This window comes from Bos indicus, chromosome 24 (assembly GCF_029378745.1).
Source record: "Bos indicus isolate NIAB-ARS_2022 breed Sahiwal x Tharparkar chromosome 24, NIAB-ARS_B.indTharparkar_mat_pri_1.0, whole genome shotgun sequence".
NCBI classification, from domain to species: Eukaryota; Metazoa; Chordata; class Mammalia; order Artiodactyla; family Bovidae; genus Bos; species Bos indicus.
The window spans coordinates 35,007,325-35,025,322 of NC_091783.1; the positions used below are offsets into that span (position 1 = coordinate 35,007,325).

At 45.1% G+C, this 17,998-nt stretch overlaps 1 protein-coding gene across 7 annotated transcripts in view; it reads right to left on the reverse strand.

The window, feature by feature from the left end:
* Positions 1-922: 922 nt before the first annotated feature.
* The window catches only part of GREB1L (GREB1 like retinoic acid receptor coactivator), a 245,631-nt gene continuing 228,555 nt past the window's right edge, over positions 923-17,998 (reverse strand). For 4 of the 7 annotated variants that reach the window (XM_070778849.1, XM_070778845.1, XM_070778847.1 and 1 more), the window contains 10 exons: positions 17,587-17,742; positions 16,954-17,093; positions 14,572-14,733; positions 14,245-14,452; positions 10,020-10,185; positions 8,636-8,863; positions 7,585-7,726; positions 6,375-6,575; positions 5,941-6,079; positions 923-4,734 (listed from right to left, as the gene is read on the reverse strand). In XM_070778849.1, the coding sequence (XP_070634950.1) occupies positions 4,571-4,734; positions 5,941-6,079; positions 6,375-6,575; positions 7,585-7,726; positions 8,636-8,863; positions 10,020-10,185; positions 14,245-14,452; positions 14,572-14,733; positions 16,954-17,093; positions 17,587-17,742 (1,706 nt within the window). In that variant the 3' untranslated portion in view covers positions 923-4,570. Of the gene's footprint in view, positions 4,735-5,940; positions 6,080-6,374; positions 6,576-7,584; positions 7,727-8,635; positions 8,961-10,019; positions 10,186-14,244; positions 14,453-14,571; positions 14,734-16,953; positions 17,094-17,586; positions 17,743-17,998 lie in introns of those variants that run through there. The other 3 variants (XM_070778850.1, XM_070778848.1, XM_070778851.1) reach the window with 2 other exon arrangements.

A 17,998-nucleotide genomic window follows, 5' to 3' on the forward strand; every position in this document is an offset into this window, starting at 1 on the left:
TGTGAGAATGCACACGCAAGGGAAGAACCAGAAGAAAGTGGTAGAAACCAAGACTTGAGAGCCGTTGACATTGTCACAGCACCGCTGAAGACTGAAGAGTGACGACAGAAACAGAATCATGGTCTCCGTGGAGTTGTGGAGGTACCAGTGATACAGTGAGTAAACGCTAATGGTCACAAACATCAACAGATTGATTCTGTAATTGCTAATATATAAAGGTGCCTGTAAATGTTTTCTCAGCTACCCTTGAATAGTTGGGCTGAATGTCTAGTATATTGACATTATAGGACCCACCAGTATAGTCAGACACCCTGCGATCTTATACGTTATGCTCTTGCTTATGTGGACATACAATGGTTTTATTTCATTTTGTCAGCATTAGAAAAATCAGTATTTTATCAGTTTATAATGTGCAATAGTGAACTTGTATATCTACTGAAATCATGACTATCATAAGAACAGTAAATATAGCAGACGTATATACACTGATATTTTAACTGTCACTTAGTTTGCATGGCTGCCCAGCTAGGGCATCTTGGTAGGAACACAGCCACATTCCTTCCTGGCTGTAGTTAGTTCACTGGCTGTGAAGGTGGCTAAATCGATTTCTGGGGTAGCGACTGCAGACACATATGCCTTCTACCTGTTCTCATGATTCTTAGGCTTTCTAGCAGATCAAGGGAAGATTCTGTCTTAGAACAGCAAAGAATTGGTAAGAAAACTTAATTGTTGTTGCTTTTTCTAACTACTCCTATTCCATTTGCTATCATAATCACTGAAGTACAGTTGACACCTGAACAACGGGGCGGTTGGGGTGCTAACCCCACACGTAGTCGCGAATCAGGTATAACTTTACAGTCGGCTCTTTATATTAGCACTTTGTAGAGTCAACCCACCAGGGATTGTGTACTACTGTAGTACATTGTTTGCTTTTTTTTTTTTTTGAAAAAAATTGTCTATAAGTACACCTGTGAAGTTCAAACCTGTATTGTTGAAGGGTCAACTATAGATTCTTTCCTCAGCTTAATACTTGGCAGCTAAGACACAGGAATTTACAGTGTTTCCTTGGTCCCAGAGGTCCTTCCTGCATCTTTAGTGATGATTTTTTGTTTTTTCAGGGAAGCCAGGGTTTCATTGTTTTATCAATATTCTCTTAGACCCAGAGAGCGCTTATGAGCTTCTTGGCCATGACTGGAGACAAGCCTGAGGAATGTGTGTTCTCTGGATATTGTTCAGCTCTCTGCAGTTGAATACAAAGCTACAGCAGGCAGTTTCACAGCTGGTAGTCTTTCCAGGGCAGCTCAGTGGGGTGTGTAGTGGGACACGGGCAGTGTCCTACTTGCTCCTGGATCTGTCAGCAGACTTAAGATAGTTACTGGCCCTCCTGAGGCAACAGCCAGGGACCTCTGACCCTAAAGAATGTTTTTACAGTTCTATATCAAAGGTTATTTTAGCACTGTCAATATAATAGAACTGAAAGCCCCCCCGGAATAAGAAGTTAATTCTCTAAAGCTGGTGAAATTAGAATTTAGAAATAAAATGGAGAGTAACCTTAGGTTATACTACACAATTCTACCATCCCAAAGTCTGCTTCTTGGGACATGGAAATGAATAGAGTTGCCATCTATAAAACAAAAGATCGGGGATGTACCATGGATATTTCTAACATTTCTTTAATCATTTCTAGATCTGTTATTCATAATTATGTGGCACTCTGCAAGTGGGCATGGTGTGTAGGTACTTTATATGTGTGTATCGTCTTTGGATAAGCTATAGATTTTCAGTCCACAAATACTTACTCAGCACTTTCTTACACTGTTAAGCCAGAATAGTAGAATCTTAGCCTTATCCAACTTATGACATGTGGACTTGTGGCCTTTCTCGGACATTGGCAGAACCAGCTCATTCCAATTTTGAACATACCAGAAAATGTAAAGAAAACACACTTTCTTCTTAGGGGATGGGAGAGAATTTAATACATTCACCAAATTAAATGAAAGGACAAGAATGTACTGTCAACACAAGACAATTTAGAATCATAAACAAAATGTGAGGTAGACTGACTAGTGAAATTCACCAAATTTTGGTTAAGAAACTTTACAGTAATAAAGTAACACAGGTGCCTCCTTTTCTAAAAATCACAAGAAGCAATTGCATAAATTACAACCCAAAAAACTGAATACAGCAGTTCTCATTGTAAGTTTACATTCAGTATTAACCTGTGTGAACCCTCACATATGGCAGGGTTTAACAGGTCTATAGGTCAGTTATTCTGCAGGCCAAGTGAACACATTCCCACCATGATATTCTAAGGGCTGGCGAGGCTTGAAGTGGAACACACCAGGGGTTGTATTAACCAAATCATGGTGGTCTGTGCTTGTGCAATTTTATCCTTAAAGGAGAATGACCTAACATTCTCTAAAGAATTATACTGATAAGGTGATTTTAAAAGATCCAAGCCTTGGTAAGACAGACACTGAAAAGAATAGGCAGGTCAGTTTAAATTCTCCATCATCAGGGTGATGGTCTTTTGGCTTTATTCTGGCATTTCTCTTCCACAGAGTTACAGAATTTAAGAGATCATAATCATCTGATTTTTTCCGAGTGTAGTCCTAATAAATATGGAGTCTCCACAGCTCAAATAAGTACTTAAAGTTTTTTTCCTTAGACTGAAGCCATAAAGCCAGAAGAAACCCTGAGAGGCCATCTGCCCCAGGAACAGCTGTTTAAGGATTATTTCAAGTATTTTATTTGCCCTATATAGTAAATATTGGAATATTGCACAAGCAGTGGGTTTCTTGATATCATCTGCAGTAGGCCCTTTCAACAAAACCAATGAAATACATCCATATCTAAAGCAGCCTGCTTCAGAACGTACCTCTTTGCCAAAAGTTCTGCTGAAGTAAAATTAACAAGTATTTTTAAAGCATATATAAGGCAGGTCCTCTTTATAGATCAATTAAAAATGGAATTTTTAAAAGGAATTGTTCATTTTAAGATATATATAAAACAAAAATAGCTATTAAAACCAAGAGATCTGAAATCATTTTCAGATTAGTACATTCTGTCTTTTCACTCTCTGTAAACTCCGTATCACAAACTAGTAAAGCTGGTCAGGTGACACTGTCTGTTCTGAGTGAACGCAGGCTTAGCAGGCCCCTTGCAGTGGTTTCTGGCCATAAACAAGACATCTATTCAAGTAAAAATGGCTGTGTAAAGTGGAGATAAAGTGATATATGGGCTAATAAGAAAAATGTCAAGCCATAAATGAGAATTGAAGTAATTTGGAAGAATCAACTTCCAATAAACTTAGTATGTTCTAGAACATTTTCTAGAAATCCGTTTTTGATTAAAATATGTGGTAAAAGTCTGTATAAAACTTATGCCTCCTGCTGTTGATACTGAACAAAGATCCCCTGCTGATTTTTGAGTCAAAAAGACTTAAATGGAATTCTTTTTTACTACACACACACACACACTCACTCACTCGCTGGTAGAATTAAGTAAAACAGCCTCTCTCTCTCTATGGCTCTGTTTCCCATTTCAGCAGTTTCTGTGGTATTGTCAGTATAAGGCAGCTAATTCAGTGTATCTTTGAAAGGAAACTGCTTTAGTCTTTGAAAGGAAACAAACTAGTTCCACTCCACACAGAAGCTTAGCCTGCCTGACATTTAGCTTTGCTGGTGCCAAATGCTTAATTCCAACCCAATGGAGTGGGTGTGGGGTGACTGCTGAAACCTTCTTAATTGGCTCAACTTTTGAATCAGGTTTTCCTTGTACAAGATTAATCACTGTTCATATTCTCACGATGTGCTTAAGAGACTGGAAACATTTTTAAAGAATGGATAAAGCAAAAGAACTTAAGCCAGGAGAAGCTGCATAAATACACACAAGGCCTGCTCTGCATTTACTAACGTGTTTGTTCAGTTTAAATAGTAAACTTTCAACTCCTGTGGAAATTTTGCCAAAAGTTTCAATACATACAAGATTATAAATCATAAACTAACACTGCACAGAGAAAGACAAGGCTACTTTTTTTTTTAAATACAAATATCTTCTACATTCTATCATTTCAGACCCCTGAGTAATACTGTACCAAAGTACAGATCTGAAGAGAAACTGAGGGCTCAGGCCTCAAATGTTAATCTTCAATTAATTCCACACCAATGGCGTGAGTCTCACGTAACACATTCAGGCTCGCTAACGCCAAGAGTCAGTTTTCCCCCTGACAGAGCATCGTAGAAAAAACAACGCAGCGTCCATGCGGTTTCTCCACAGTATTTCCTCCTCAGGCTCCCGTGGGCAGACCACATCTTGAGTTAATTGCATAACTACCTAGGGTGGAGTTGACCTGAATTTAAGGTCCTGAAACTGGAAGTGAAAGGAAGTGATGCCCCCCAGAGATCTGGGTCAGATTTGGGGGTGGGGGTTTCTTTGGAGAACAGACAAATACATGTTGCACTTTGCTCCACAGTGATTGTACTTTAAAGGAAAAAATTAAATCCCCAATCATTATTTCTGCCCCACCACATCTAGGCATCCCTTTGCTAGTTTTGGTCTCTTCAAAAGATCATACATGACGTCCGGTGAGAAAGTAGAGCGGCTTGTCGTCGCTGCTGTTGGCGGTCTGGAACTCGTCCCGGAGGCGGAACTGCCACTCGTCCTCCAGCTCCAAGCGGACAATCGTTTGGCGCAGGGAGCTTCTGTCTTGGCAGATGACACACAGGGTAGCACCTTCAGGAGAAAGCAGGGATGTGTCAGGCTCAGGGGTTGAAAGGACTTAAAGAGCCTTTCTTTCCTCCCTCTGATTATATCCCTTAAGGGAACACTTTTGAGAACCAACATATACAAGTAACCTGTCAGGACTGTTCATTTGATTATTTACTTTGAATAAAGAAACTGTTAAAAATGGCAAAGCTTGAAAGAATGTAAAGTGAAAGCCCTCCCAACCACACCCCACCCCTTCTTTGTGTGTGTGTGTGTGTGTGAGTTGCTCAGTCACGTCCAACTCTGCAACCCCATGGACTTTGGCCCACCAGGCTCCTCTGTCCATGGAATTCTCCAGGCAAGAATATTGGTGTGGACTGCCATTCACTTCTCCAGGGGATCTTCCTGATCTAGGGATTGAGCCCAGGTCTCCTGCATTGCAGGCAGATTCTTGACCACTGAGCCACTAGGGAAGCCCTTCTGCTGTGGTAACCAGCATTAAAACCTACGTTGTAAGGTTCTGTGAGTCCCGCTAGATCAGGGGTTCTCAACCTTGGCACTGGGGGCCACGTGACTATTGTGCTATTTTGTTCTTGTGGTATGTTTAGCAGTGTCCTTGGCTTCTTCCCACTCTGTGCCCGCAGCACCCCACCCTGTGACAACATGATATGTCTCCAGATATTGCCAAATGCCCCCAAGATGCTTCCTCCTGTTCCCTCCCTCCACACACACACAGCTCCAGATGTGTTTTATACACACACATATAAGTAAATACAGTTTCTCCTGTTCTCATAAAAATGGCACGCTGTACACAGCATACTGAACCTTTTTTCACCAACCTCAGGAGTCACCTTATCAAGGTTATTTGTGATGCTTAATCTGCAGTTTGTTTTTAAGCAAACCTCTGTATGCTACATACCTGTTGAAGCAACTTTGGCTTCTATTCCAGAATCAAAACTCACTAATTTTTATTGAAATTAGATTTATATGAGAAGCATTTGCATTGCATCATTCCTATGTAAAATTAATAGCGGCGACAACATCTTAAACCTGGCTATATTTATCCACATTTAGCCTAACTCCCTTGTTTGAAAAAAGTCAGTGCCCCAGTTTCAAAGGTATTCAGCTTATTGGCAAAATGATTGTTAAAGTGCTCTTTCATAATTTTCACCTCTGCATTTTGTCCAGTGGGAACTAGCAGCACTCACAAGCAAGATACTGAATTTGATTTACCTTTGAGAAACTTAAATTTCTTGAGAAGATCAGCACCTACAAAAGAGTCACAGAGGTACAGGAGGAGTCCCCCGAAGCACACCCCTTCACAGTTGGCGTTGCTGGAGTGGGGTCTGGAGTTGACGTAGCACACGGCCACCTGCAACCATCAAGCACAGAGCACGCCAGCGTTTCAAAAGCCAGTAAAACCTCCGCGTCGTCAGCTGACGATCCTTGCCTTCCTTTCTAGCTGTCCATCTCAGGGTCAGGTAACGGAGACACGTTTTATTGGAACTTAAGGGGGCTGCTTATCTGAGCTTTGTACTCCCTTTGTGTGCTAAGTTTTAACCTACCTAAAGCTTCTCTTATTTCTCATAATAAAGGTAGTTATGAGAGAAACTGCCAGATGCAGAACAAGCCCCTCTACCCGAGAGCCCCGGCCCCTCCCCCTTTACCTCTGGTCCAATGTTAAGGTAGCAGTCGATGGCCAGCACGGGGCTCCGAAAGTTTCGGATAGCTTTGGGGAAGAGTTTGTAGGAGGCGTGCTGCAGGAACTTCTCCAGGAGGAACTGTGCAGGGGCTGCCAGAAGGGTGTGCTCACTGTCGGGAGCACAGACGTACTGCAGGGGCAGGATAGGCGCCATGCTCTCTGACACCTGGAATCAGAGCCAAGGGGAGGGATGGGAAATGTTTGCGCAGGCGTTGTGTGACCCCCGCCAGGAGAGCACGCCTGCATCCTGACAGCCCGCAGGAAAGGCAGCAGCACCGTCTTGTCGTCCTTGGGTTCTGAAATGCTTGCTGTGGGATTTAACATAATTTATACACAGCAAGGGCCCGAGCAAATGTTAGAGGAGGCTGCTTTGAAAGTTTGCGCATTTAGCATGTACATTGTAAGGACCAACAGAAACCTTTTTACAGCACTACTGGATGTGGATGGGTTAAACCCCATCCTGTCAGCACCAGAAAAAAAAGCACGGAGGTCTTTAAGCTCCACTGGATAGTCCACATGCTGTAGATGATTGTGCATGCCCAGTCGAGTCCATCTCTTCCAACTCCATGGACTGTAGCCTGCCAGGCTTCTCTGTCCATGGGGTTTCCCAGGCAAGAATACTGGAGTGGGTTGCCATTTCCTGCTCCAAGGGATCTTCCCAACCCAGGGATCAAATCTCCTGCATTGCAGACAGATTCTTTACTGCTGTGCCTCCTGGGAAGCCCTATAAATGATTAGCTACCAGCATATCTTATAAACGGAAAAGGGTAGGCCCATAGAATTAACCCTTAACAGGTTCTGATCTGCCTTACTTTAAAAATAAAACTGGCAGAGGACCATGCAAGCAAGCAATTTGATTTACATTTCTCTCACCTGTTACATAACGAATGTAAAAAATGTTAACTTTGCTAGTTTATAGAACACATTTGAAACTAAAGCTTTGGTGGAGTTAAGCCTTAAATCTAAAGGTAATTCTGTTGAAATTTCAAAACTTCGGTTTGGCTCTAGATGAGTCCTCAGTGAGGGAAACAAGGCTCCAGATTTGACATTAAGAGTGGCCTCCCTTTTGTTACCTCACTTTCCAGTCAAGTGGCACATACTTAATGCCGGTACCAGAAAACAGATATTGAGAGATCATCTTATTTTCAGCAGGAGACTCAAGCTTGCCAACTTACCATGATCTTTGGTTTAATGATAAAGTCCCTCTGCCCGCCAACTTGCACATGTTTCTTCATGAGACTGAAGTTGTTAAAGCGGCAGATGAGCAGTCCACTACTGTTCGTTCTCAGGTTAAAGTCAACATCTTCACAGAAATACCTAAATTAGAACCACAACGGTAGGTTCCGTTGACTGCCTGTCACCTCTCAGCTGTGCCACTTAGGGACAACATCTGTGGCAGGTGTGAGGTGGCCACCTCACACAAAGCCGGCCTTTCCCCACATGGAGCTGGCTCTGTGCACACTGGCTTGTGTTGTAATGCCCTGATGGGGACACCACAGTCATTAAGGAGGGAGGCAGTGAGGTGACTGGCCCCAGACATGGCACAGCGCCTTACTTAGGCACCCCTGAGCTGAAACAGGACCACATACTCTGTACTCTCGTGGGACAGGAGTGCAGAGCTGCTCCCAGTGTTAACATCCTGGCTGCAAACAGGATGAAGCATCTGCCAAATTTAAAACAGAAGTGAAATCGCTACAGAATATTCTAAGAGCTGCAGCTCAGGGGTTGACTTAAGAGGGACTTGACGGTCTCTGACATTCTTCCTTGGCCATTTCGGATTTTCTGGGACATGTATGTAGTTCATTCGCGAGGCAAGGCCAGGGCTAGCTGGCTTTTCCCTACAGGATCCAGATCTCAGGGTCTTGCTAACATCTCAGGAAGTGACTACCATCCGAGTTTTGAGTGAAAGGTTAATCGTGAATAGGTTTATGGGTCCACACACTGATTTCCACTGATGAAACAATTTGGTCCCTGTTTGAGTTCTTGTAGAATAATAAGATGGCCGAAATATGTTTCCTAAGCATTTCACATTGCAGCACTCGTGACTGAGTCTGGGTCAGTTTGAACAGTGATGAAGGGGCACTTGGGGCTTGTGATGCCCCATTCTCTGTCCGTATAAACAGTCTTAGTTTCTCAGAGACAGGAATAAACACATTACAGAGGCTGGAGCTGGGCAGAAACAGTCAGTAACCGGCAGGATGATGCGCATCCAGGAGCCCAGCTTACCTGTTGAAGTCGTACTGCACGTTCTGAGTCAGGTCTATGTTGAGGAGGATGAAGTCGTGCACGTGGCACCTAGAGAACGGGACCTTGAGGCTCCGAGAAGTCAGCCTGCTGCTCCACTTCTGGATGCCCAGGATCGCATAGTGCACGATTTTCGGTGTCGCCTCCATGTGCTGCAAGACACTCTTCAAGGACACATTCTTACTGGAAACTCCTGTTTCCATGGGCTGGCTATGAAATGCAGAGTTCGTTTACATAAGAGATCACTCAGTATCACTGAAGACATGGTCACTTGGGAAGAGCTGACACTACTGCACGGTATTAATATCTGTCAAGGACACAACTAGCTGGTTGACTTTCTCTTAGTCTGGAGTGGACAAGGATGTCAAGCCTGCTTTTCATGCTGTCACTGCTGATCTAGAGAAGCTGCCTTCCAGGGGTGAGCGTCCTTGTGTGTGTCCAACTCTTTGCTACCCCATGCTCTGGAGCATGCCAGGCTCCTCTGTCCTGTAATTTTCCAGGCGAGAATACTGGAGTGGGTTGCCATTTCCTCCTCCATGGGATCTTCATGACCCAGGGGTCAAACCTGCCCCTCCTGCGCTGCCAGGCAGGCTCTTTACCACTGAGCCACTGAGGCTGACCCCTTAAAGGCAGAGAAGGAAATCCGGCCCATTTTCAAGGAGAGTAATGAACAGGGAGTTACCAAAGCGAGGCAGCCAGAGGTTAGAAGCACACAGGTACTCTTCCCGGTCTTGGTAATTATGGTATGATAAAGGAATATTTCTCAATGTCCCTGGCTTCAAATCCACCAGGGAAATGAGGGCATAGGATCACATGTCTGAGCTGGAAGGGCCTTGAGACCATGTGGCACAGTGTTTCACTGGGGCTGTGAACATCTGGGCTCATTTACTGCATAGGATGTCTCCAGGTTTAGCATTTCATGGTCCTCATAGATCCCCTCACCACTGCGCCAGGAGGAGAACCATGCATTTTGGCCCAGCCATAATTTTATAGGGGATGGAATTGAGACAGAGATGGAATAACTTTCCCTTTTCATCCAGACAGGAGGCAGAGCTGGGGCTAAAAACCATTCCGATTCAGAAGCCAGTGGTCTTTCTACATAAACCACAGTGTTTTTCAACAGACTTAGAGCAGACCAAAGCTGCGATAACACAAACAGTCCAGAAATTTAATGGCATACCAAGTGTCTAGATTAAAAAATCCCTAAGTCACCACAGAACATGCTGGTGAGAGTAAGTGGTCTTGGATGGTGGCTCTGCTCTGGGAAGCTGTGCCCTTGTTTACTGTACTGTGCCATGATGGCCGAGGAGAGGACCTGCTCGGTGGCACATGTCACATTCCTAGAACTGCACAGAACCGCCCCTACCTGGTCTGCTCCTGAACACTGTGAATGTTCCACAGGACACATGAGTCATCCATCACGACAATGAAAGGCCAGACACACTGGCGTTTAACTCCCAGCTCTTCCAGGCGGTTTCTCTCCAGCTCCAGGTTGTGGTAAGACAACTCCTTAATGAGGAACCTGGCAGCACCTGGAAGGCAACACAAAGACGGCTTGGACGTTCCCCTCTTGGGCTTGGTGGAGGCCCCACAGACGCATCCCATTCTCTCCGTATGCGTGCATGTTTGCCTGGTGACTGTGCACATGGGGGTTGACCAGACATCCAGGGCTGCGATTCCCACACATCAGTGCAGGCAAGAATCATCCAGGAAATTGTTTAAAATGCAGATTGCTGGAGCCCACCACCAGAGGCTCACACTAGTGGTGTCTGATGAGGGGCCAGAGACCTTTTCACAGGTGATTGGTGAGCTGCACTTTGAGGAGTGCTGCTAGGATTCCTGTGCTTAGGCTTTCCCACCTGTAAGAAGGTGATGATGATGTCTACTTCATAGGACTGTCGTATGGTGCTCAGGACAGTGCTGCACACGGTGAGTGAGTACTCAGTGTTAGCAATTAAGATGATGACCATCAGGAATTAGCCAGGTTTTATGAATGAGCCACCCTAAAACGAGGCTTCCCTAGTGGCTCAGATGGTAAAGTATCTCCCTGCAATGCAGGAGACCTGGGTTCAGGAAGATCCCCTGGAGAAGGGAATGGCAACCCACTCAAGTGTTTTTTTTTCCCCCACTCCAGTATTCTTGGAGAATCCCATGGACAGAGTAGCCTGGTGGGCTACAGTCCATGGGGGTCACAAAGAGTCAGACATGATTGAGCGACTAACACAGACCCTAAAATGAAACAAAACATAGAATAAAGAAGCTCAAAAAACCCCAATTAAGTCCACGGAGGAACCAGGAAAATAGTTTGAGTAGATAGAAGGTAATGCTAGGGTTTAGGAAAATCTACTGATACTTTTTAAGAGCATGTGTGTAATACTTTGCATTATATGGGTCATATATGAAAAAGCCCACAGCTAACATACTCAATGGTGAAAAACTGAAAGCTTTTCCTTTAAGATCAAGAATAAAACAAGGATGCCCAACTTTACCACTTCTATTTAACATAGTACTGAAAATCCTAGCCAGAGAAACTACACACACACACACACACACACACACACACACACGTCACCCGAGTTGGCAAGAAGTAAAATTATCTGTAGACATGAACTTATGTGAGGAAAACCTTAAATATTATACACATGCGCATGTTAGAATAAATTCAGCAGAGCTGCAGACACAAATTAGCTGTGTTTCTATATAATAACAATGAACAATCTAAAAGGGAAATTAAGAAGTGCTTCATTTTCATCAAAAAGAATACTTGGAATACATGTTTAACCAAGGAGGCTAAAGACCAGTACTAAAAAGTACAAAACACTGCTGAAAGTGTTTCCAAATAAGTGGAAAGACATGTTCATGGACTGGAAGGTGCAATACTGTTTAAACATCCCACAAAGAAATCCACAAATTTAATACAATCCCTATCAAAGTATCAGAGTTTTTCTTTTGTTAGAACAGAAAAATTCATTTTTAAATTCACATGGAACTTCAAAGGGCTCTGAATCACCAAAACAATCTTCAAAAAAGAACAGCAAAGCTGGAGGTCTCACACTTGACTGACTACAAAACTAGAGTAATCAAACCAGTGTAGCAGATAGACATAGCCGATGGAATAAGAATACAGAGTCCAGAAACACCCTTGCATATATGGTCGAATGATTTTTGACAGAGGTGCTAAGACCATTCAAATGTAAAACAATGAAGCTGGACCCTCATCTTAATGCTGTATAAAGAAATCAAAATGGACCAAAGAGCTTTTATAAAACTCTTAGAAGAAAACATGGGGAAAAGCTTAATGATACTGGTTTTGGCAACAGTTTGTTGATTTGTTGGCTGTGACACCAAAAGCATAGGCAATGGGAAAAAATAAATTGGACCACATAAAAATTTAAAACTGCAAAGAACACATTCTCAGTTGGAATAGGAGAAAATATCTACAAACCTTATCTGATAAGGCGTGAAAATCTAGACTATACAAAGAACTCCTACAAGTCAACAACAAAAACCTTACTAAAAGTAGATTCTCCAAAGAAGATACACAAATGGCCAGTAAGCAAATAAAAATACGATCAACATCACTAATGATTAGGAAAATGTAAATCACAAGATACCATCACACACCCATTAGGTTGGCTACTAACAACAGCAAAAATTCCCAAAAAACACAAGTGTTGGTGAAGATGTGTTAAAACCGGAACCATTTTACATTGTTGGTAAGAATGCACAAGCCATTATGAAAAACAGTATGTCAATTCCTAAAAAAAAAAATTAAAAGTGGAATTACTATGTGATTAAGCAATTCTACTTTGGGGTATAAGAACGGAAAGCAGGGTTTTGAGATTTGTGTTCGTGTCCACAGCAGCATCATTCACAATAGTCGGAAGGTGAGGAGCAGACCAAGGGTCCATTAGTGGGTGAGTGGTAATAAAAATGGGGAGTTCCCCTTTGACGTTACTGAGTCGGTTTTGCCAGATGGACAGGAGTTCTGGAGACTGGCTGCACAACAGTGTGAACGTACTGATGAATGCTGAGCCGTACACGGAACAACGGCTAAGTTTTGTGCTGTGTATCAATTAAAAATAAATGCTGCTTCATTTGCATATATGTTGGTTTCTCCCCCCAGATGATTACAAAAATGGCAAAGCTGGCACTAAACAAATCCACTCAAATCTGGGATGAGGAAATATTTTCTCCTAAAGGTCAGTCAGGCATGGAAAGGTGTGAGGGTCATGTCAACATAGAGAGAGATTTTCGTTAAGTTTGGGGATATGTGTTTTGGGGAAGGATAAAGGACCAGAAGTATGTGAAATTCTCACCTCATTTGATGTTAAGTGATGGGAAATAAAATTACATTAAAAATATAAACCTGTTTGGAAAATATTTTAATCAATATTAAGGCTAAAACTTAAGGAAATGAAAAGGAATGAAATAGAGAACAAGAAAGGAAGAGTCTTAAGAAGGAAAGGGGAGAGAGATCTGGAGAGAAGGCCCACGTGGATCCAGGGCACTACTCAGGTCTTTTCTGCCTTCACTCCAGCAGTGGGCTCTAAAGCTCTTGATCCTCAGCCCTCCTGAAGCTCTGCCTTGAAATTCCCACTGAAGCCGATGGGGAGTGAGTGAAATGCAGGGAGTGGGCAGAGAGCAGAGCTCTAGGACGCTGGATCCGGTTGGAGGTCTCCTGCCTTCAGGGGTAAACGAAGCAGCTCTGGACCTCTGTCTCTAGTTCCTCCTCCCGCTCTGTCAGTACACTCAACAGCCAGGTGTCCCCTTGAAAATCAGCCCACTGACCTTAAATCCCGAGGGGAAAAGCAGGAAAGACTTCCAGGCACTTTTAAGATGACTGCCATCGGCAGTGATGGTGCTTCAGTCCCCAGCTGTACAGAACCCCCGAGAACTTGCTGTGTGCCTTTAAGATCAGCGATGACCCCCAACGATCCCACCAGACCTGGGTCCGAACTGCTAACCCCCCTCCTCCTCTGACTGTCCTCTCTGTGAGGTCCCTGCTGCCAGCTGGTAGCGAGCAACACCTGCAGCCTGTGCTGGCCGGAGTCCCAAGCCCTCCCAGGGTGCTCAGTGTATCAGTGACTTCTTTGGATGCTAGTCCTCAGAAGTTAAAAAATTCTGCAAGACTGAAGATAAAGAGAAATGAAAACTCATTTAAAGAGGAGTCAAGGGCTTCCTTAGTGGCTCAGTGGTGAAGAGTCTACCTGCCGACACAAGAGACACGGGTTTGATTCCTGACGGGGGAAGATCCCACATGCTGAGGAGCAACTAAGCCTGTGTGCCGCAACGACTGAGCCTGTGCTGTAGAGGCTGGGACTCAACTACTGAGCCCACGTGCCGCAACCACTCAAGTCTACATGCCGCAACGAGAGAGTAGCCACGGCTCACCACAACTAGAGAAAAGTCTGCAGCAATGAAGAGCAAGCCCAGCCAAAAATAATTTTTTTTTAAAGAGTCAAAAGTCGTTTGGTCCACAGAACAAGACACTTTCCAGGGTCATGGGACCCTCTGGAAGCCTGAGGAACGGAGCTTGGCTTGGTATCTCTCTTCCCAGCCCTTGCCCGGCATCCCGCGCGCCCCCTTACCCACGCCTGCGTTGTTGAACATGCCAGGAAGCACCAGCATGATGTGGTTGGGCCAGTATTTGCGGTACAGCGGCATCTCATACTCTTTGACCACCAGCAGGTGCAAGTGGCTGATGCCCTCCATGGCGTGAAAGAGGTTTAGGAGTCCGTGCTCGTGGCGACCGCTGGAGGGGGTGAAAATAGGGCTCTTGACCACGTTCAAATTCTGCTGAAAGAAAAAGACCAGAAGCCAAAAAGAGAAATTAGAACCCTTAGATACTAGACGCTTATAAAACTGGCTCTAGTACCTGAGGCCGTCTGTCCGTGCATCCAGACGCTATCACCCACCTTGTCTGAGACCAGTGGCAGCCGCATGCTCTCCAGGTGCTTGCCCTGCTTGCTGAAGACAAAGTGACTCTCTTTGGATTTGGGAATGATGAAGTAGAGCTGCACCTCTTCTCCCAGCATGGAGGACGAGAACGTGAAGGCGTGGAGAGTAGAGTCGGACATCTGCGTTTGCAAAGAGCAAAGGGAGGGCGTGTAAGCTCACAGTTGGCAAGCTTCCAGGCTGCTCCTCTCAAGATGGTTATTGATAGAGGCCAGCTATCCTGGACTTCTACCTCCCGCCAGACCTGGCTGTGCGTGCAGTGTCAGAGAAGGCAAACACTTCATCTTTAGTGGCTGACACGAGATCCAAGCTTCTCACCCCAAACAGCTCTCTGAGGGTGGCACAGTGACTGCTGCTGAAAACTACAATTTCTCACCTTCTTAGAACCACTGGTGCTCAGGCCTGCAGAGGTCCAGTATGCCTCTGGGAGGTCTTGCTATGCAAACACTCCCAAAGGTGCCCAGTTACGGGGGAAAACGCTTCTCTGTGCATGCGTGTGCGCTAAGTTGCTTCAGTCGTCTCCAGCTCTGTGACCCTTTGGACTGTAGCCCACCAGGCTCCTCAGCCCATGGGATTCTCCAGGCAAGAATACTGGAGTGGGTCGCCATGCCCTCCTCCAGGTGATCTTCCTGACCGAGGGAGCCTCTTCTGAGTGGGTCAGGTCAAATGATATTTTTCCTAAATAAACTATTAAGACTGACATCATTAAAACACCCCTGTGGGCCCATCTTTCCTGGCTACACTGGAAGCTGAAGATGTCTGAATGGTCACTTACCCTAGAACTCTGGCTTCCAGAGGAGACATTTGACTCATCCAAGCCACATACAAATCTAACATCTTTTTTAAGTTGCTGGAAAGTTGACATACTCTCTCATAACCCACCTCAGTGAATAATTACATAAAGGTCTTTACAATGCAGACAATATGTGGCCTAATGAAGAGAGAGCATCACTAGTCAGCAGGCACGAGAACAATCCAGGTAGCCTCCCCAAGAGGTTCAACCTAAATATTACATTTCATAGAAAAATAATATTGTAACACTCCCCTTAAGATCTCTTTCATTCTGCTTTACAAGTATTAGGCAGTACTGTAATCACACAGAAACTAAATAGAAGGTTTTTAATATATTGTCTAAAAAATGAATTTTCTAATGATTCATATCAGGGGCTTGTATCATCTATATTCCATAAAGCATTGCGAGCTGATTTCAAACAGTCCACTGAAAGTTTTCAATGACACAGGAAACCATTTGGGGTATGAAAGGTAACTTCTAGCAGAAGAGCAGAAAGACCAGCACATCCTTCTGGGTTCCCTGGGAAAAATGGAGAAGACCAGATCCTCCAGCGCAGAAGCAAGTCTGGGGAGGAAGCCAGGCGCCCACCCAGCACATGCTATAGAAAGGAAGAGTTGTTCCAGACGCTCAGGGCCAAGCGCTAAAGGTCAAGAAGATAAAGTGGGGAAGCAGCGTGGAGCTTAGCCCCCACATAGGCGCTGGATACAACCATCACTGGCTGCTTTCCCATCCTCTGTGCTTAAAGATGCTCTGGCCATGAGGAGCGCAGCGGCGTGGGGTACTTGCTCACTTTCTGCATTCTACCTCTCAGTGCTCTCCAGGTAAAAGAACACACGCTGACTCCTCTGTGTGCCTGTGGTCAAAACCACCCCACGCTGGAGTAAGAGGGAGACTGGGTCTGTGCAGATCACAGCTCACAGGGCACACCCTACGGACTTGCAGATAGAACACCATCTTCATCAACAACCCGAAGGAGGGGAAGAGACCCTTTTGTCACACATGCTGTAATATCCAGCTTTTTCAGAATCACAGACATACCAGTTACTTTCTAAAACAACACATGTAACCATTTGATGAAGTGACTTAAGACACAAATCAGTTTCTTTCTCCCCTGTCTATAATCCCAATAAACCCAAAGTCATTTTATCAACTGCTTCATGCATTCTGCTCACAAATGAGTGGCTCCATCTCATCAATAAGCTATCCTTGGAAGTTCCCTGGTGACCCAGTGGTTAAGAATCCATCTTGCCATGCAGGGGATGTGGGTTCGATTCCTGATTGGGGAACTAAGATCCCACATGGCTCGGGGCAGCTATAAAGCCCACGGGTTGCAACTACCGAAGCCTGCGCTCTCTGGAGTCCATGCACCGCGACTTCAGAGTCTGTTCGCAGCAATGAAAAGATCCTGCATGTGGCAACTAAGACCCGACACAACTAAATAAATATTTTTTAAAAACCAAACAAGCCATCTAGGGCTTGAAACTGGGGCTTTCCCTCTCTCGCACACAGAACCCAGGCTGGGTAACAGGCAGGAGCGCAGGGGCCGCACCTGGGGGGCAGAGGTGAAGTCCATGTACTGCTGGCACTGCTCACAGTGGTGGAAGGTGTTGTAGGCCGCGTACTTGGTCAGCATCATGGACATGGTTTCTCGTTTCCGGGGCTCCTCAGCTTTGGGTTCCTTTATCGCTTCTGTGTAAAAAGAGACAAAACACCTTCCCATGCTGTGTGTGAAGCCCCTATGCCTGGGCAAAAAGTCCCCCACCCCCAGAAGGGCTTTTCCTAGGATTCTGCAGTTTATGCCCTGAGAGGCAGCTCTGAAAATTACAAGGTGACCTTGCTGTTGTTCAGTCGCTAAGTCACGTCCAACTTTGGCAAATCCATGGACTGTAGCCCACCAGGCTCCTCTGTCCATGGGATTCTCCAGGCAGGAATACTAGAGTGGGTTGCCATGCCCTCCTCCAGGGGGATCTTGCTGACCCTGGGGTCGAACCCACGTCTTCTACATTGGCAGGTGGATTCTTTACCACTGAGCCACCCAGGAAGCCCAAAAGGTGACATTCACGTGAACAAAACAAGACATGCAAAGGAGTATGACTTAAGCTGCTCTCAAGGAGTAAACGGCCCCAGGTTTCCCGCCCTCATTTAGGTGAACCCTCGACCTTCAGGCTCCACGTACACTGACCTTGTTTGACCCCTGCCAGCTTCTCAGTATATACCAGGCTCATCGAACTGTACTTGGGGTCGTGCACACTGACGTCAAAGGGCATTTTACTGAAGCTCTCGATGTCAGGCCAGGGTTCGCCCTCTGACTGGCTCACCTCACTGCTTTCGCTGTGATCTAGGCCAAGAAGGAAAGTGCACAGGGCAGCCCTATCAGACCAACTGGCCACCCTCCCTCCCTCTCACCCAAGTGTCACGGAAACATACAGCCCAGGTAGGTGGACAAAGGCCTTTCTGAGAAATGAGCTCCCGAGTCCAGGGGAGAGGGGTGCAGAGTGTCCTTCAGACCTGCTGGGAGGGATGCTGGCCCTCACTGGTCCCCATTAGCCTCTACACACCCAGCCCAGAAACTCCCAAGTCTAAGAGATCCACCA